Source organism: Cervus canadensis, chromosome 13, assembly GCF_019320065.1.
Source record: "Cervus canadensis isolate Bull #8, Minnesota chromosome 13, ASM1932006v1, whole genome shotgun sequence".
In the NCBI taxonomy this organism is placed as follows: Eukaryota; Metazoa; Chordata; class Mammalia; order Artiodactyla; family Cervidae; genus Cervus; species Cervus canadensis.
Window position 1 is genome coordinate 42245176 of NC_057398.1, and position 21163 is coordinate 42266338.

General features: G+C 36.3%; 1 protein-coding gene across 6 annotated transcripts in view; it reads left to right on the forward strand.

The window, feature by feature from the left end:
* Positions 1–411: 411 nt before the first annotated feature.
* The window catches only part of CCDC181 (coiled-coil domain containing 181), a 38242-nt gene continuing 17490 nt past the window's right edge, over positions 412–21163 (forward strand). For 2 of the 6 annotated variants that reach the window (XM_043485564.1, XM_043485561.1), the window contains exons 1-5: positions 1183–1738; positions 6291–6430; positions 9179–10126; positions 14385–14531; positions 20225–20379. In XM_043485564.1, the coding sequence (XP_043341499.1) occupies positions 6314–6430; positions 9179–10126; positions 14385–14531; positions 20225–20379 (1367 nt within the window). In that variant the 5' untranslated portion in view covers positions 1183–1738; positions 6291–6313. Of the gene's footprint in view, positions 582–1182; positions 1739–6290; positions 6431–9178; positions 10127–14384; positions 14532–20224; positions 20380–21163 lie in introns of those variants that run through there. The other 4 variants (XM_043485563.1, XM_043485565.1, XM_043485562.1 and 1 more) reach the window with 4 other exon arrangements.

Here is a 21163-nt window from a genome sequence, read left to right on the forward strand (position 1 = left end):
CGAGTGAAACTACTTTTGGACATTAACAGTGAAGAAAATAACATACAGCATTATACTTCTAGAACTTAACAGAATACATACCGGGCAAGAGACAGCTAAAACCTGGAAAAACTCATAACCAAGAATAACCTTCCCCCAGTTCTCACTAACACCTGTGAAACTTGCCGATGAGGCGTGGATTCCCCGGTCATTTCCCCGGAAACCGCAGCCACAAACGTCGTTTGCCCGCACCTAGAGGAGCGCCTGTAGAGACAGGTGTTCCTCGGCTATGTTCTGCGCCTGCGCAGGCCCACTGCGCCCTTGTACTGAGAGACCCGGATTAAGGACAAGGCGACGCGCCGTTGCCATGGCAGCCGGGTCCTGGCCGCTGCGGCTCAGATGCTGGGGTTTCCCTCGCCTCATTGTCAGAGCTTAAAAAGAGGAGGAGAGGAGCACGCCCCTGGCCATCTTTGTGACTCCAGCCGCTGCGTCTTACACAGGCAGGAGGGGATAAAGAGGGAGCGAAGGGAAGGATGATGCAGAGATATTTACGGAGGGAGAGAGGGTAAAGGGGTAATCGTCTGGGACAGCTGGGAGGAAAGGTGGGTAGAGAAGCGAGTGAGACTGTGTTGAAGCCTCATCCTCTGAGTCTGGGGTCCACAGAGCTTGCCTCTGGCCCGCAAGCCTGGCAGTTTCGCCTTGTTTAGCTTTGTTTGAGAGAAGCTCCTCGGAGGGTAGATTCGTTTCTAATTTTTGTCATATTCTTTCGCCTCATCGCTGGGAGAAAAAAGTCACTCTTGAAATGTTAGCTTCCATGAAGAGGCTAAGACATTCAGTTAGTTGGTGGTACCTTGGGACCCTGTATAGAAATTAAAATTACCACATTTGTTTGTAAAATATTACTTATCATCATACTATGCGACAGATTATTGTGACTTACAAAAATATACTCATGGGATCATAGTCTTGACAGGATGTAGAAGTAAGAATGGGCCATATGGTCTCAAGATGTTATGGGTTCGCTTTTGCTTCAGTACTTATTTTATATGAAAAAGGAGTTCTATTTGACGTTCCTCCCATTTTCTTAGATTTTGAGCTTAAAATAGTATAAGACAGGAGTTAATGAATTAAACTATGATTTAGTTTTTTGAATCCTGAAACAAAGTATCAAAATTGTGTGTATTTGTGGACCTAGTTGGGCTTCCCTGGTGGCTCAGACGGTAAAGAATCCTCCTGCAGTAAAGGAGACCCGGGTTTCATCCCTGGGTTGGGAAGAGCCCCAGGAGAAGGAATGACTACTCCTTCCTTTATTCTTGCTTGGAGAATTCCACCGGACAGAGGAGCGCGGATGGCTACAGTCCATGGGGTGGCAAAGAGTTGGACACCACTGAGCGACTAACACATGGACTTAGACTCACAGTAAAAGATCTGCAGTCACATACCCACATGGGATTTAGCAAACACTAGGAGGAGGGAATTAATTTCTGTCTCTTGCTGCAGTTCCCTACTAAGAGGGTTGTTCTGGCCTAAAACAGGTACATAGAATTTTGCTGATGATACACATTGAATGTGTGAAACTCATAAGGAATATGTGTTAGTTTGTGTATGAAACTGAATATAATTCAGTTTGTGTGAGATGTATTTTTGTTACAGAATGTTGACTGTGTTCCATATGGCCAGTACTGTGGGGATGAAGATTAAAAGAAGTGACGGGGACTGACTATCCTGTGACGCATTTGAAAAAGGCTTAAGGGACTTGGTAATGCGAGTTTATGATACATGTTCTTTGTTTACTTGGGAACCAGCCATGACTTTTTTGAAGTTATAGGGAAGGAACGGCACTTCTTATTTGATGAACTTCATTTACTTCTCTGAGTCACTTCAACTATGGCTTTTTTCTTTTAAATTACAGCATAATATTTCATAATAACCTAATATGTTTAATTTATAATTATTTGATTTTTATTTATTTTGATGATTCTGTGTTTTAGTTTTGAATTTGAGTTTTCACATGGTTGTGAGATACTTTGTAAATAATAACACATATTTACTAAAGTTTTCAGGCAACCATTTATTTACAGTTGAAACTATGTTTTAATAAAACTAAGAGAAAGCACTGTTGAGTACCATAGAATTCTTATTCTAACAATTAGTTATGTAACTGAAAAATCTTAAAATAATAAATTTCCAGATTTCTGATCAGAAAATAAAGCATATTATCCTAAAGCATTTGTGACTGTGAAAAAAGTTTTATTTATGTAAATGTTTTGGGTTACAGTGGCTTTTAGTCTATTCTTCATCATTCATGACACCCTATTTGAATGGTTAGGTACGTAAACACAACAGCTTGCATGATTTAGCATGTCTTGCAGCTGCTTGTTTAGTCTCTAAGTTGTGTTTGCAACCCAGTGGACTTCAGCCTTCATGCCTCCTCTGTCCATAGGATTTCCCAGGTGAGAAAATGGAAATGAATTGTCATTTCTTCCTCCAACAGATCTTCCCAGCCCAAGGATTGAACCTGAGTCTCCTGCTTTGGCAGGTGGAATCTTTATCACTGAGCCACCATGGAAACTCGGGCAGTGATAAACTCACTCTGGAATACTGATTTGTTTTCTTCAAATCACTTCAAAATATTATTGCTCTCAACCTCTGATTTACGAATTATTGAAGCATTACTTTGAGTCTTTTAAGAAAGTATTTCCCATTTTTTAGCTGAAAAGAAATAAATAGGAGGAATTACAATCCAACTAATACAGTAGAAGTAGTTATAATTATCTGGCTGAATAATTAATATTCAGTGTACCTAAAACTAACTTTGTCTTGAGCGTTAAGGGGAAGTTATAATTAAGAACTCTGCAGGGTAAAGGTGACATGTAAGTGAAATAGAATTTTAAGTCTTGAATTTAGTTATTCAGACAATGATCATTTATTTTATTTTTGACTTTTAAAAATATTTATTTTTCATTGATGATTGGTTTACAATGTTGGTTTGATTTCTGTCATACATCAGTATGAATTAACTATAGGTGTACATATGTCCCATCCCTCTCAAATCTCCCTCCTACCTCCTGCCCATTCCTACCCTTGTAGGTTATTACAGAGCCCCAGTTTGAGATCATTTATTTTAGACTAAGCATTACCATGGTACTCTACATTTGTTTGAACATTCTCTTGCATTTCATAAGTTGGCAGTTGTTTGCTAATTTGCATCTTATAATAAAGGTTAAAATAAACCTTAAGGGTCTTCTAGCTCACCTCTTTTTCTAAAGCTTCAGTCTCCTTTTAAAACATGCTATGATCACCTTCTGAGCTATGTATAAACATTTGATCAACAGAGAATGCAGCTCACTTCACTTTAGGACGAGTTTGAAACTGTAAATTATGCCAAAATTTGCCCCTGAGTTTCTAGTCCTTGGTACTGGTCTTACTGTTTGAAATTATGCAAGTCCAACCCTCCTTCACATAATGACAAATTTAAATATTGCAAAGCAGTTGTCCCGACTCTTCTTCAGGGGATTTCTCTTCTTTAAGCTAACATTCCTAGGGTTTTCAAGTAGTCCTCAGAATCTGGCTTTAAGGCATTTTATTCTCATAACCTGCCTTTATCCCTTCTCCTTGTCTTTTATCCCCTTTTCTCCTGGTTTACCATCCTTGAATGTGTTACAGTTTCTTTTGTTCTCTAAACTGTAGAAAACTGGATACAGAGCTTTATGTTACCTGTTCTTTAGCCAAGTCTCAGTCTTGGAGCCCATTTATGTTTTTGTTCTCATAATTTTTTAAATTGAAGTATATTTGATTGAAGTGTTCTTGATTTACAGTGTTGTGTTAGTTTCTGGAGTACAGCGAGGTGATATACACTCATATATATACACAAACATATGTACACACACACGTATATGTATTCTTTTTCATTCTAGTTTATCACAGGATATTGAATATAGTTCCTTGTGCTATGCCGTAGGGCCTTCTTGTTTATCTGTTTTATATATAGTAGTATGTATCTGCTAATCCCAAACTCTTAATTATCTCCCCACCCCCTTTCCCCTTTAGAAACTATATGTTTGTTTTCTATGTCTGTGAGTATGTTTGTTTTGTAAGTAAGTTCATTTGTGTCATACTTTAGATTGCATATGTTAAGTGATATCATATGGTATTTATTTATCTTTCTGGTTTACTTCACTTAGTAAGATAATCTTTAGATCCATCCATGTTCCTGCAAATGGCTTTATTTCATTCTTATTTTTTGTGGCTGGGTTTGCGACCCCATGGACTGTAGCCTAACAGGATCCTCCATCCATGGGATTTTCCAGGCAAGAACACTGGAGTGGGTTGCCATTTCCTTCTTCAAGTATTCCACTGTATATATGTACCACATCTTCTTTATCCATTCATCTCTTGATGGATACTTAGGTTGCTTCCATGTTTTGGCTATTGGAAAGAGTGCTGCTGTGAACATTGGGGCACCTGTGTCTTTTTGAATTGTCTCATTCTTTTAACTTATATTGCACATAGTACTGAAACCCCTTATCTCTTCTTTTAGCTAGTGCTGGTACAGCTAGTGGAAAGATGGTCTCCCACATGCTTGATGGAAAAAGCAGAAATCTTGCTTTAGTAAAATTGGCACCTGGTTAGGTGGTCTGGTCAAACTTTTTGGAAGAAGTGAAGCTAATGGCCACAACAAAGTTTGTGGATGTTTACCAAATCAAACATAATACCTCTCATTTTATATCTTTGAAAATATGCCTAGATTTCATGTGTTCTTGATATCTGTACTTTCTACTTCCAGAGAAGTTTTTAGGTAACTTCATCTTGGTGTTAGAGCAAGAAAAGGCAGGTATAGAAACAGGGTCCCAGGTGTTTGGGGCACTGCAAATCTTATTTCTACAGTTCTTTTGAAATTGGACCTAAAATTCTAAGTGTATTTACAGAGCATTGTTCTTTTTGTTTTTGTTTAAGTCAGTAGTGGAAAGTATGCCGATTATTGCTGTATATTTCTACTTCTGGCTATTTCATGACAATTAGATATACATAAATAATTTTCCCTCAAGCTTTTTCTTTTTGAAAAGATAATATGACATCAAACTGACCCCTTCTGTTTCCTTCTGGAACCTTCTCAAGGGGCACATTTATGTTCAGGTCATACTGGGAAATTCCATGCACTTTTATGTTTGTTCTTTTTCAGACTGTTCTCTTGTCTGGAGTAGATGATGAACTCTCATACTCAGTATTCAAAACACATCTCAACTTTCCTTGATATTTTCAATTTTAAGCTTAGTTGCTTTTTTATTCTTCCTTCCACAGTCCTTTATACCTTTGTTCCACTTACCTACATTTTCAGTTTATGTTTTGTCTACATTTGGAATGTATGTATTTGACTTACATTTGTCTTATGTATCAGGGCTCAAGAGCATATTTTATAATTTTTAGAGACATGTTGTAGGTGTTCAACAAATAGGTTTGCTGACATTGTAATGTATATTTACATACATATATAGTAAGCTCACACACATAAAGACATGTTATAGGTAAATATTGGAATGCATCTTTCATTTGAAAAATTATGGGCCAATAAATTAGGGCTTGAAACTGACCTCAATTTTCTGATAACTTTATGGTTTGTTTTATTAAAAATGACTAAATTTATACACCATTTTCACAAATATTTATTAACTTTCACCTGGCATTCTTATTTATTATCACTGCCTTCCAGATAGTAGTAGGCATCACAGTTTGTTTTTTATATAAAAAAGCATCTTTTATTTTGAATTGACAGCAGTTTGACTTCTGTGGAAATTAGTTTTTACCATAACTAAGAGTCAATTGTTACATAGTTAAAAAAACCTCTCAGATCAGAAATTATAATTACACTGAATAAATTACCAGAAAGATTGAGAAACTGAGGATAACAATTAATATAATCGTTTTAATTTGAATATAGGAAAATGTGTGTGAGTGAGACTTAAAAGCTGATTCATCAGCTCAGACCTAGACAAGGAGTTTAATGATTGGCAGGGGATGTGGAAAATCCTTCTCTGATACTCAGATAGTCTTATATCTGCCTTTTTAAATCTCCTTGTGTATTAGGCTGACAGGAACTGGGGGGAGGTGCAATGGTTATTAGGAGTGGTATACCTAGAAAATGTCTGGCCTTTGTAAGTCTCTCTTTTAGGATATACTGATATGTTTATTCTGAACATTCCATAATTTGTGTTTCTATGTGTTAATTAGCTTACCTTTAGCATTAATCTTCATACTCCATACTACCCCTAAAGTGGACATGACGTAATACCTTAACTCTTTTAATCTTACAGTATTATTCTTTAACAAACAGAAAATGAATGAAAATAAAGATACTGATTCAAAAGACAGTGGAGAATATGAAGATGACTTTGAAAAGGACCTGGAGTGGTTGATTAATGAAAAAGAAAAAAGCGGTGCCAGCATAATGGAGGTATATATAAATTGCCAGCAGCATTCGTAGTAATCATATTAACAAAGTGTTTTGTAGTTCTTGAGGAGTTTTCACATGTATTACCTCATCTAAACCTCACAAAATTCCTTTGATATACATAGAACAAGTAGCATTATTCCTATTTTAGACATGAAAAAATGGAAGCATATAGAGTTTAAATGTTGTGTCATAAAGCATAGGGTTAATTAGTGAGTGAGCAGTGATTACATTAGCACTTACAGCTAAAATTATAATTAAAAATAAAATTATAATTGATATAATTCAGTAATACAATTTATTGCATCAGAAGTAAAAAGCAAATGCAACTAATTTTTACTTTATGTGAACTTGGGTAAAATAAGGGGGTTTACTTTCAATTACATGAAAAATAAAGCAAATCCTCAAAAACATGGTCTTTCAGCTAATATTTGAAACGTTAAGAGTGAATTTTAGGGGAATGAATATACAGAAAAAAGTAAAAGGTCAAAGACTGAGACACAGGGGTATATGTAGAAAAAAGTGGATCCATTAATCATGATTCTATACTATTTATCAGACATGTAGTAGGGATATCTAGGAAAATTAACCAGTTTCTGAATTATAGAAGGTTCTGTCTCTTTTTACTTATATACAGTGTGTATGTATATCTATGAGTGTATATGTATGCATATGTATTGACACTGAAAATGAAAGAAAGTGAAAGTGTTATTCACTCAGTTGTGTCTGCAGCCCGCCAGGCTCCTCTGTTCATGGAATTCTCCAGGCAAGGGCACTGGGGTGGGTAGCCATTCCCTTCTCCAGGGGATCGTCTTTACTATCTGAGCCACCAGAGAAGCTCCTATTGACACTAATTATATATAATTTTATTAAAATAAATAACTATTGTACATAATGTAATTAGTGTCAATAAATAGGGAAGTAATGAAGAAAAGGACCAAGACTGGGATAAGATAGGTGACTTGAGAGGGATGTTGATCAAAGTATTTACAGCAGGAGCCAGTTTTAAGAGGGTTAAGGAAAAGACTACGAGGAAATGAAGGCTGCAGGTTTTTTATCACAACTCTCTCTTGGTTCTATCTTGCTTTCTTATGCAGTGGAGAAGACAGATGAGATAGCTAACATTTGGAAAAGGCGACAGAGTCAAAAGTGAAGACTTTTCTAAGATGGCTTTTACATGGTGGTTTTATGCATCTTTGACAGAAAAATAATCAGAATGAGTAGAGGAAGAGATGAAAGAAAAATGAAAGTCGCTCAGTCATATCCTATTCTTTGCGACTCCATGAACTGTAGCCCGCCAGGCTCCTCTGACCATGGAATTCTCCGGGCCAGAATACTGGAGTGGGTAGCCATTCCCTTCTCCAAGGGATCTTCCCAACCCGGGATCAAACCCAGGTCTGTTGCATTGCAGGTGGATTCTTTACCAGCTGAGCCACTAAGGAAGCCCAGAGGAAGAAATACCAGAGCAATAATGCTGAATCAGGGTCTCATGACTAGAAGGGTATGAGATCCACAGCACAGGGTTAAAGAAATAGAGAAGTTACAATGATAATTCATTGCCGTATTGCTTTATTCATTCATTGAAAAGTAATGATCACTTGGCCATGTGTCAGAGGCTGTTCTAGGTGCTGTGGATAAAGCAGTGGTTAAAACACAGTGCTCTAATGAATCTTCTTCATTCCAGTGGATTATTAAAATCACTTTTTCCTTTGAGGCTGGTAGGAAAAAACGATTGACAGAGAAACAGGGGTGAGTGTTAGGGGAAGATTTTATTGTAGTGGATTTTAAAAAGAAGTAAAAGCTAAAGGAGAATTTGGAAACAGATACTGTGGAAATGAACCAGAGAATCAAATAAGGCTAAAAAGAACAATTACAGTGCAGAGATCTTAGTTACTTGGTAGTCATTTTAGGGGGCCACGTTGATTTGCTTATTGGACATATAGCAGTGTTGTCCAGGTTAGGAAGAAGAGGCTGTTAGAATTGGTGACTAAGCTAGTAAAAGAGGAGGGGAATTTTAAGGGGTTGATGACAGCAGGACATAGTAGCCATTACTTAGTAGATGTGGAGCAGGGTTTTGTGAAAATACTGGTTCATGGTTCATGTGGAGTTAAATTTTTTTTTAAAAGTATGACCAAGTTATATAATGGTGTTTAACATTGATTACTGGAGCCTCTGAAGATAATTGAGAAAGGAAAATCTGATCCAGAGGTAAAAGTTGACTTGGAATTTGGGTGTAGATCATGCAGAAAATAGCAGCAGTAATAATTTGAAAAGATCATAGGAAACTCAGAATGATAAGGACTTGACCAAAGGCAGGGACGTTATAATGGTCCTGGGGAGAAAGATATCTTTTTGAAAAAGTACAAATATTACAAGGAGAAAACATTTAAAAGTATATTCTTCTGAAAATGTAAAAGGAAGAACATTTTATAGAGGGAGGGATGTTAATATTGTACTGTTTATAGTTAACATTTTTATACATTGGCATGGAATCTTTAAAAAAAGCAATCATTCTAGTACTTAGCAACATCAAATTCAGATTTAAATTTTTCCCCATTTTTTTTGCTTTTTCCCTTGGGGAAATAAAATATGAATTAGAAAACTATGAGTGAAATATGAGCAGGAAGCATGTAGATTTTCCCATTCATAAAATAAATTACGAGTATGAACATCCATTTTGGATTGTCTACATATGAATGGACAAAGAGTCTCAATTTTTACTGAAAGTAAATCTCATCTCTCTCTTTCTAGATGGCTTGTGGGAATGAAGAGAATATTAACCAAGACTTAAAAGGGAATGAAACAGAAATAGAACACACCAAGCAGCTTTCTGATCCTGATAAATCTTTGAAGGATGAGGTTTCACCAAGAAGAAATGACTTTATTTCTGTACCAAGTATTCAACCTTTGGACCCCATATCAGATTCAGACAGTGAAAACTCTTTGCAAGAATCCAAACTAGAAAGCCATCAAGACCTGGAGGAGGAGGAGGATGAGGAAGTAAGGAGATATATTATGGAGAAAATTATACAAGCCAACAGACTTCTACAAAATCAAGAACCAGTGAATGATAAAAGGGAACGCAAACTTAAATTCAAGGACAAATTAGTTGATTTAGAAGTTCCTCCTCTGGAAGACAGTGATACTTACAAAAATTATTTTGAAAATGAAAGTAATGTGTCTGGGAAACTGTCACAGTTATGTATTTCCAATGAATTTGGACAAGAAAATGTGATCCTGTCATTTACTGATGGAAATTGTGAAGAAAACAAGGATAGGAAAATCCTAATGGAGAGAGATGGAAAGTTTGAACTTGTGAATTTACAGGACATTAAGAGTCAGGGGTTTTTGCCCCCCATTAATGCTAATAGTACAGAAGGTGAACCTCAGCAGTTGTCACCCAGGTCTCCCAATTCATCTGTCAGTGGAGTCAAGAAAGAAGAGCCAGTAGCCAAAGTTCATGCTCTTGCTCCCTCATCGACAGAAGAGCCACTGACTTACATCCCTCAGCCACCATCCAACCCCAAGACTTATCCAAGCTCTGCTGCCAACCCAGATAGAAGTAAGGGGAACAGAAAATCTAACCATAGGACCCAGTCTGCAGATGTGTCTCCAGCGACCTCAACATTTTGTCTCTCTCCTCAACAGAAAGAACTGAAAAAACGACTAGAACAAAAGAGAGAAAAGCTGAAGAGAGAGGTGAGAGCACAAGTGGGCATTATATTGAAAGGAGAATATGTTTCTATGTTTTATAAATTCAGTAAGAATTGACATGGTTCTTCAAATGATTGCATATATGCACTTGCTTGTTTTTTCCTGTTGCTGGATTAAGTGGTTAAGTGTTAAGAATCTGTATTTATGGAACAAGCACCCTGATTACCCTGGTCCTTTCTTGTGAAGATCACACAAGCATGGTAATGAATGACTTGTGTTGGAGCTAGAGGAGATCTCAGCAATGGTTTCATCTGATCCTTTCCTTTTAAAGGTGAGGCCCAGAGAAGTTAAGTGACTCCTGAAAATAATCTTGATATGCTGTGCTGTGCTTCATCGCTCAGTTGTGTCTGACTCTTTGCGACCCCTTGGGCTGTTGCCCACCAGGCTCCTCTGTCCATGGGGATTCTCCAGGCAAGAATACTGGAGTGGGTTGCCACGCCCTCCTCCAGGGCATCTTCCCAACCCAGGAATTGAACCCAGGTCTCTCACATTGCAGGTGGATTCTTTACCATCTGAGCCACCAGGGAAGCCCATGAACACTGGAGTGGGTAGCCTATCCCTTCTCCAGGGGATCTTCCCAACCCCCAAACCAGGGTCTCCTGCGTTACAAGTGGATTCTTTACCAGCTGAGCTACCAGGGAAGCCCAATCTTGATATGAGATAGGTGAAAATCTGATGTCAGATGAAAGAAATGAAGGCACAAATTTGTTGGGGTTTAGAACGCAACAGAAGACTTAGATTATAATTCTCTGGTGTGTGTGTATGTATGTGTGTATATTTCATACATCTTCCAGGACTACTGGATGGAAGAAATTTTCACATATTGAGGTACAGGGAATTCTGGCTTATACATGATTTGTCTTGAACATTATGTGCCACCTGGGAAGCCTCTTATGCTGACTAGAACAGTCTATCTATTTGAACAGCCTGTCAAACATACTCTGCTTTCACCATTGGGAAAAAAAGAAAGAATATTTACCAGATTGTTTAGAATGCCTCCTTGAAGATAGGATAAATGCTCCCCACCTTCCCATGACACTCAGGCTAGTTCTCCTTTGAAGATAAGGTTCCTTTCCCAGACACCCAGGCCATACTGACTTACTGTGTACATGTTAATCTGTCTCTTTTGAAACCTTGAAGGAATGTACCCCTGTCATATTTGATATTTCATGTTCTTTGTTCTGACAAGATAAAAAACTGTGGTTCAGGCATCCAGAATGGAGCTGGGTGGCCATTGTGGATATGGTTTCAGATGTGTTCCTGTATCACCGAGAACCTGAATTTTCTGAACTGTATCAAACTCAAGTATATCACCAGACCTCTTCAGAATACCATCTGCCAGCTTCAACTTTATGGTCTCAAGGTCTCCCCTTGCAGTTATTTAACCATTTCAGATACCAGCCAATCCTTGCTTAAGCAGCACCCTTATTTCTTGCTAGCTTCAATCCTAATTCCTGACAAACAACTTATGTGATTTGCATTTTTTGCCTATATATAGATGCCTCCCCTATTTTGTAATGCAGTGGAACACAATCCAGATGCTTCTTGAATTTGTGTCTCCTGGGCAATAGTCCTCAGTGTGGCTGGAAATAAACTGTTTTCTGTTCCTCTTAGAGATTGTTATCAACACTACATTTTCTTGATTTCAGGGATTTTAGTTTTAATTAAGAATAGAGCCTAATAACCTAACTGAAATGTCTCCAAGATGCCCTACAGAATCCAAAATTATTATTATTTTGGGGGGGGGGTGGTTGCTCCTAAAAAGAATAAAAGTGGTTTATAATTGAAAATTCTAAATACTAAAACTGGGGAATTTTCTCTGAACTACATAAATCAGTGCCCTGATTCTCTGTTTTACTGAATACCAGGTAGCATTAAGCTGAACCATATAAAATGTCTAGCTGTAAATACCTAATGGCAAAAGAATCATAGTTAATAGAATATAAGAAGAAACCTTAAAGATTATTTCATAGGTGAAAAAGTAGTCCAGAAAATTTAAATAACTTTACCAAAGTCCCATGACTTGTTTGTAGCAAAGTCGAAATCCCAGTTTTCCTGTCATGTTGAGAAGTTGAGAAGTGGTATATTTTGTTTGTTGAGAAGTGGTATATTTTCCATTTACGTAGGAAATGATCAATGGAAGTTTCTGGCATTTAAATCAGGAACTCACATTAGCAGAAAAAAGATTAAGAAATGAAGTTACTAAGAACATGTAACCTATAGCACACTTTTAGGCAGGAAATCTGAAAGGGTGCATACTTAATAAAATTTAGCTTAGTTGGCTACTGAAATCTGAACTCTGTCAGACTCAGCTTCCTTGGTTCAGTTACATAATAGGTACGTAAAAGGATCTGTTAACTCAGAACTGCGTGATAATATAAAAGAATTTGTTGAGAATAACTGAACTACTTGTTTGCTGCATACACACACATGTTTACATGTGTGCTTCTGTATATATTTCTGTAGAAGTTATATAGGAGGTTTTATATAATGTCAGTGTCTTTTTCACTAATGAACTAATGGTTATCTTTAACAGGTATGACTAATGGATAGTTCGTTTTTCTTTTGATCCTCTTTCTTGGGTGTCACACACTGTTTTGGGATACACTTTTCTCATATCAGGATCCTCATAACTAAATTTCACTTTGGTTATGTACTAGCTCAAGGCATGGTCTTTAAGTGCTAAGACTTTAAAATATTTTCAACTGGTTTCAGGAGAAGGCTTTCCTTTTTGAAGCCCTGCAAAGTATTTCCTAGGTTGGGCTGCTCTACTCCATCTCTCTACACTAAGTGCATCATCTCACTGTTCTCTTTGGCAACTGCAGTGTCTTTGCTTTGGCTAATATCATCTGTTTAATCCAGATGTCCTGTCTGGAAAAATAATTGTCCTACAATTATTCATGCAAGGCATCCCAAATCCTTTGGTAAAAGGGAGCTAAAGTAAATATAAAATTTAATACTTAGTAAATTCACATATTATGTAAGCCCCGTTATAAGGGCTTAGGAAATGGTATACAAGTTTTTAAAAAGGCATTTTATGCTATTAATTGTTTAGAATTTTTCCTTTCCCTTCTACATTTTGTTCAGTCAAAAAGGGCTTGCTATACTGTCAAAACACATGGAAAGAACTCTGAATTCATTATTTGAAAACAGTTTAAGCATGGATTCGATCATTCAGTTTATTTCCATGCTAAAATTTTAGTATTGAAAGACACTTATGAGCTTGTTAATACAACTTCATTTTATTGATGAGAATACTGAGTTAGATGGTTTGCCCAAATTAACATAGTACGATGGCAGTATGATTGTTACTCAGATCTCTTAACTTCTACCATGGTGATATTTCCACTAAGACATGCTGCATTGTTCCCACTTACTGTTTTATAGCTCTTCATAACTGCTTTAAATACCTCCCTTAGGGTTTACGTAACTCTCTTTCATAACATCACTTTAATAATTCAGTTAAAAAAATTCATTTTGTTCTTATAGTTAACTGTTTAAATATTTTTCTGATAGCAAAATGTTACTTTATGGATATACGCTAGTTGAAAATATTTTTAAACATTATGATAAAAAATCTCCAACACATATGAAGGTACAGTTAACCCTTATGTCTCCATTACCCAGATTCAAGAGTCATTGAGATTTTGGCATATTTGCTTCATCTCTTCCTTTTTTGGCTGGTTTTTTCCAAAGCAAGTTCTAGACATCCAATCATTGCTCACTTATACACTTCAGAGATGATTGTATACTTCAAAAAGAAAATGATTATAGCACTGGTTTTGTAATCACAATGTCGCATGTCACAATTAACAAATTTAACAATAGTGTAAAAATGTTTAAGACATTTATAGTGCTTCTGTAGACACCATATTAGTGCTTGTAGAGTGAGTGTGTGTGTGTGTGTTTGGGGCGGTCTTTTGCATTGCTGTGGTTTTTGAGGAGTTAAATACCAAGAATAAACTAGGAAGTGAGGGAGAGATCCAAGGAATTCTTGAACAGCATGTTGCATAGTGTAGATTTATGTAATTATAGACTTAACTCTACAATTTATCTGAAGTCTTCCTTTTTTCCTCTAAGAAAATTGGAGGCCCTGTTTTCTTTAGGGAGGCCAAATTTACAGATGGAAATTTTTAGGGGCTAGGAATTCTAATGTCAGACATCAAAATATATCTCTCTATTTTGATAACATATATAATTTTACTAATTTTTCATCAGTGTGTTTGTATATTCTTTCCTCCAGGAAGATCAAAAGAAAATAGAAGAAGAAAAAGAAAAGAAAAAAGAAAATGACATGGTATTTAAAGCATGGTTGCAAAAGAAGAGAGAGCAGGTCCTAGAAATGAGGAGAATTCAGCGAGCAAAGCAGATTGAAGACATGAACAGTAGAGTAAGTTATCCTTCTTCATGAAAAATAAGTTCATACATATTTGAAAGCTGGATTTATTTACAGAAGGGAGTCTATCAGACTAAAAGCCTAAAGAAGAAGTAGAAAAAGTGGTCCAAGAACTACCCTTGCAAAAGGTGCAACATGCAGATGACTTTATTACATAACTAAATTCTAAGAAGCCTTGTAAAAATCAAATGATTCTTATTTTATTCAAACAGTTAAAGCACAGAAAAAAGGAAAGCTACCAATTCATTTTTTCAAGATATACAACTTTGATATTTAAATAGGACAATGCACACAAAAACTACAGATTGGTCTCAAGAGTAGATGTATAGGAATCTTCTGTGAAAACTAACAAAGCCATCATATTATTTAATTTTTTAAAAAAATTGAAATATACAAAAAACCCATGAGAAAGTAAAAAAATCATCTATATCCCTACTATTTAAAAAATGTATATAAACTAAAAATTGAAAATTCAATCCTAGCCCCTTCCAGGCTCATCTAGTGGTAACTGCTTTTAACAGTGTGCTGCAAATCCTTCTAGCTCTTATTTTTATTTACATGTTTATCTGCTAAAAGTGTATTATATGGTTGGATTTTTTTTACTCATTCATCAAGGACATATTTCTAGATCATTGCATTTAGATCTCTTTTCAAATAGCTCCATGATATTCTACTTTCAGATGTAACTTAATTTATTAAACCATTCCTCATTTGTAGACATTTAGATTGATTCTAATATTTCTCTATTAATTAACAGGGCTGTTGTGAACATGTAAATTCTATAGGAGAACATCAATATTCTATAAGAGGGTTTCTTGGAAATTTATGACTTATTGGATGTCCAGAATGAAAGCTGTGGTTAAATATGCAAAGTTAGCCTCCTAAAGGGTTGTATCAATTTATAGTCCCTCCAGTTGTATGTAAGAGTGAATGTTTCATATATCCTGTCTAACATTGTATGTAGTTTATTTCCTTAATTTTTTTCAAATCACTAATATATATGAGTGTATATGAGCATGTGTTTTCTGTGAATTTCCTATTTGTAGTCTTTTCTTTTTTACCAGTTTTATTTTTCTTGTGCTTAGTTGCTCAGTCATGTCCAACTCTTTGAGACCTCGTGGACTATAGCCTGTCAGGCTCCTCTGTCCATGGGGATTCTCCAGGAAAAAAAACTGGAGTGGGTTGCCATGCCCTCCTCCAGGGGATCTTCCCAACCCAGGAATGGAATCCAGGTCCTCCCGCATTGCAGGCGGATTCTTTACCAACTGAGCCACCAGGGAAGCCCAAGAATATTGGAGTGGATAGCCTATCCCTTCTCCAGGGGGTCTTCCTGACCTAGTATTTGAATGGGGTCTCTTGCATTGCAGGCAGTACAGATTTTAATCCTTGTCTATTATGTCTGTAAATGTTTTCCTTGACTAACAAAATGATGTACTTTTATATTGTTTATTATGCTATTTATAGAAGTTTAGCTTTTATAATCTTGGGATGGACAGTATCTTTTCAGGTAGTAAACCTGAAACCATGAACTAAAAGAGAAAATATTGAGAAATTTGACTGCAATGTATAGTAAAATAATAGCATGCTATAACCAGTTACAGTTTATTTTAGGAAGGAAATTATGGACCAATAATAACAAATTATTAATATATTCAGTACAAAATAGGTAAATGAAAAGAATTTGTCTATCTTGAAAGATATAGAAAAAGTATATACTCGTATTTAGCATTTATTTTTAATTTTTTCTAATAAAATGTGGATTACAGAATAAATACTATCTTAGGAAATACTATAAATATACCCATTAAAGTCAGAGACAGGTAAGTCTCCCTTCTATAATAAATAATTTTATTCTGGGAGTCCTATCCGGTATATTAAGAGAAAAGGAAATGAGGTAATTTTTACGTGTAGCAATTCAGTTTTCCCAATTCCATTTATTGAAGAGACTGTTCCTTGCTCATTGTTACTGATGGTTCCTTTGTTGAAAATAATTGACAGTATATGCATGGGTTTATTGCTGTGCTCTGTATTCCCTTCCATTGATCTATGTGTCTATTCTCATGCCAGTATTATTAATATACTATTTGATTGCTTAAGCTTTATAATATAGGTTAAAATCAGGAAGTGAGATGCTTCCAGCTTTGTTGTTCTTTCTCAGGATTACATTGGATGTTTGGATCTTATACAGATTTTAGGAGTTTTTTTCAATTTTGTGAAAAATTTCATTGAAACTTTTATGTAATGACTTTTAGGTTGCATGGGCAATTTTTAGACAGTATGGACATTTTAACAGTATTAGTTTTTCTAGTCCATGGTCATGGAGTATCTTTCCATTCATTTGTATCTTTTTTTTTTTTTTGCCAGTGAGAAATAAGTTTGTTTATTCCTATAGCATAAAAATCTATGTTTAGGTTTGGACGAACTCTTGGAAAGCATTTTCTGCCTCCTGTTGGCTGTGGAGGCATTTTCCCTGCAAAAAGTTGTCGAGATGCTTGAAGAAGTGGTAGTCAGTTGGCAAGAGGTCATGTGAATATGGCTGATGAGCCCAAAGTTTGTAGTCCAATTCATTCAACTTTTGAAGTTTTGGTTGTGTGACATGTGGTCAGGGGTTGTCATGTAGAATTGGACCCTTTCTGTTGACAGATGCTAGCTGCAGGCATTGCAAGTTTTGGTGCATCTCATCAATTTGCTGAGCATATTTATCAGATGTAATGATTTTGCTGGGGTTCAGAAAGCTATAGTGGATCAGATGGGCAGCAGACCAACAAACAGTGACCATTATATTTTTTTGGTGCAAGTTTGACTTTGGGAAGTGCTTTGGAGCTTCTTGGTCCAGCCACTGAGCTAGTCATCGCCAGTTGTATAAAATCCACTTCTTGTTGCATGTCACCATCTGGCCAAGAAATGGTTCACTGCTGTTGTAAGAGAAGACACTTCAAAATGACTATTTTTTTGATTTGCCATCAGCTCATGTTGTTGTTCACTCGCTCAGTCGTGTACAACCCTCTGCGACCCCATGGACTGCACCATGCCAGGCTTCCCTGTCCTTCACCATCTCCCAGAATTCTGCTTCAGTACTTCCAATAGATGTTCAGGGCTGCTTTCCTTCAGGATTGACTGGTTCGATCTTCTTGCTGTCCATTTGTATCTTCTTCAGTTTCTTTCATGAATGTCATTTTGCTTACAGCATAGTCTTTCACCTCCTTGGTTAAATTTATTCCTAGGTACCTATTTCATTCTTTTTTAATGCTATTTTAAAAGGCCTTATTAATTCTCTTTCAGATAGTTTGTTTTTAGTGTATTGAAACACAGTTGATTTTTATATATTGATTTTGTATCCTGCAGCTTTACTGAATGGTTTATTAGTTCTAACTTTTTTTTTTTTGTGAGGAGGGGTGAAGTCTCTAGGGTTTCTGTATATAATAATAATATGTAATGTGCAAATAGAGCAGTTTCACTTCTTTCTTTCTAATTTGAATACCTTTTATTTCTTTTTCTTGTCTGATTGCTCCAGTTGGGACTTCAAGTATGTGTTGAATAAAAGTGGTGAGAATGGGGATTCTTGTCTTGCCCCTGATAGTATGATGTTAGCTGTGGACTTGTGATATATAGTCTTCATTATATTGAGGTATATTCTCTCTATACCCAATTTTTGAGAGTTTTTATCATGAAAATATAAATTTTGTCAAATGCTTTTTTTGCATCTATTTAGATCATATGATTTTTATCTTTCATTTCGTTAATGTGTATAACACTGATTTGTAGATTTGAACCATCCCAGCATCTCTGTAAAATCCCACTTGATTATTTGTGTATGATCTTTTTTTAATATACTGCTAAATTAGCTTTTTTGATAGTTTGTTGAGTATTTTTACATTTAAAGAATTCATCAAGTATATCAGCCTCTAATTTTGTTTTCTTGTATTGTCTTTGTCTGGCTTTGGTATCACAGTAATTCAGGCCTCTTAAAATGGATTGGAAGTGTCCTCTCCTCTTCTGTTTATTGGAAGTATTTGAGAATGATTGGTATTAATTATTCTTTAGATTTTCTAGAAGCCATCTGGTCTTGGACTTTTGTTTTGGGGGAGATTGATTATTGATTCAGTCTCATTACTGGTAATGAACATGTTCACATTTTCTGTTCTTCCTGATTCAGCCTTGGTAGATACTGTGTTCCTAGGAGTTTATTCCTTTCTCCTCACATCTCCCATTATTACTGTCTTTCCTTACCATACTTTTCTTTTGAACCTGACATAACAATCTGTCAATAAATCCTCTATTTTCATCTTATCTTGAACGGTACTGCCCAATACAATTTTCTGTGATGATGGTAACACTGTATCTATACTGTCCAGTAAAGTGGCCACTAGCCATAATATGACTGTTGAGTACTTAAAATGTAGCTAGTGTGACCGAGATACTGAATTTCTAATTTTACTTAAGTAGTTGCTTGTGACTAGTGGCTACTGTATCATCCAGTGCAGGTACAGAATGTATGAGAAGGGAAGCCTTGTCTCCCACCTCCCCCTATGGTGCATCCTAGCAGCTCTGTACAGGTAGATACTGTATGTAGTAGATGCTCTGTAAATATCTATTGAATGAGCAGATGAACAGTGATACCCATCAATCCTGTCTGTCCGTGCATTCCTCACTCTTTTAATCTACAGTTGCAGATTGAACACTTTTTAGTAATCTCCAGATAGTCGCAGACTTTCAGGTGTTCAGCAATGGTCTTGTAGGTCCATAGGACCTCTTCACAAAGTTCTGCATTATACACCAAAGATTCTAGGTTATATAAATTATATAAATTAGCCTGGAGCATACTTGGCAGTGTGGGCTACAGATAAAGGAAAATGCAAGGTGTAGGAAATCTATATCACAGAACTCAGATGTGGCAAAAGTATTAAATGAATGCATCTTTTCCTTTTGTATTCTAGCCAGGCATCCATATAATGAGTCATGCTTTTTCCAAGGCTGAAGAGCCCCAAAATCTTTCCCTTTGCTCTCTTTACTCTCCCAAATAAGAGCTCTTTCAGCTTTTGAAAACTCCTTGAGGATAGTATCCATCATGAAGTTTGAAGAACTATACAACAAGCTATTTCCACTATCCCATTCTTATGACAAAATCCTCATGGCAATTATCCTTATGAAAAAATTCTTATGGTTGAAAATCCTCATTGCCATGCTCCATAGTAATAATTGCATTTTTGGAGATGGGCTTGGCAGATGCTCTTAAAAATGAAAGAAGAATTTAAAAGAAAGGTTGAATAACATAAATGTTGGGTCACTGGTTTTCAGTTCCAGTGGAGCTTCCATGGAGCTTCTTCAGGAATTGATACCAGTACCTCACTCATACTGTCTGTCTTCAACCCTGTTTTATATGCTTGTGTCGGTGTGCAAAATTATTTTATTTGTCAAAGGGCTCAGTTTTGAAAAGTTTGCTAATCACTGCATCTTGCCATTCTCCATTTACTGATTACCTCAGTAAGACTTTTGAAAGAAACCAGAGGGCAGTGAGTGTTGATTCAGAGGTCATATATTTGGTTTGGATGCTAAAAGTGCAAGTAATGAAACTGGTATTATTATGAACAGTTGGTGAATAGGACAGGTATTCTTATAGGGTCCTATTGGCAGGGCCTTAAAAAGTAGTTTTCATTTCTTTAAGCAAAACTTACTTTTGTGAACAGCAGGAAGACAGAGATCCACAGCAAGCTTTTCGATTATGGCTTAAAAAAAAGCATGAAGAACAATTGAAAGAAAGAAAGACAGAAGAACTGCGAAAGCAAGAGGAGTGCTTAGTCTTCCTTAAAGGAACAGAAGGCCGTGACAGGGCCTTTAAACAGTAAGTCAAAGGAAGGGCATGTCCCCTCCTCCTCATGGGCAATTTAGAAAATTATATAGTCAATAAAACTTAAAAAAAATTAATCCCTTACATTATATACCTATATAGTTTTAAAGCCACAGTTTTAAAAATATGTGAGAAAATTCTTTAACTCCATACTTTGCATGATATCTATACCATTCTTTCCAGATATGGTTTAATACTAAAAATATTTCTTAATGGCACCAGTGTGATAACTTTTGATAGCCTCCCATTGATCGATTGATTTGTTCATTGCTTGGAGAAGTGGGCCAAAGACTGGTTACAGCTTCTCCTACTTAGTCATCAGAAAACTGAATAAAGAGTTGCACTTAACCAGTAAGTATTTTTCTGTAAAGAGGAGGAAGATCTGTACAGACCAGATGAAAAGGGGATTTAGACACCTATTTTGGTAATTGAAGGCAAACCCAGTCTCCTTTCAGTTTCCTGGGTAAGAGTGTAATACCTGGCTTGTAATACCTGTTCTGAGGAAACAGATCTGGCTTCACAATTTTGCCAGCAAGACTTGGGAAAGGGAGTGGAAATTTAGTCCATCATTTGAAGTTCATTTCTTTCTCTCTTCCTTAGTTTCTTTGCCTCTTTCTTTCTTTCCTTTCCCAGCTGACCCCCAAGGGACTGCAGTTAATTTGCTCAAACTACTATCCAGTTGGACACCACACAACATTGGGTTAGAGGTTTCTTACGTGTCTTCTGTGCTAGTTCAGTCATTTAGTTGTTTGGGTTTATTTCGGAAAACATGTATACA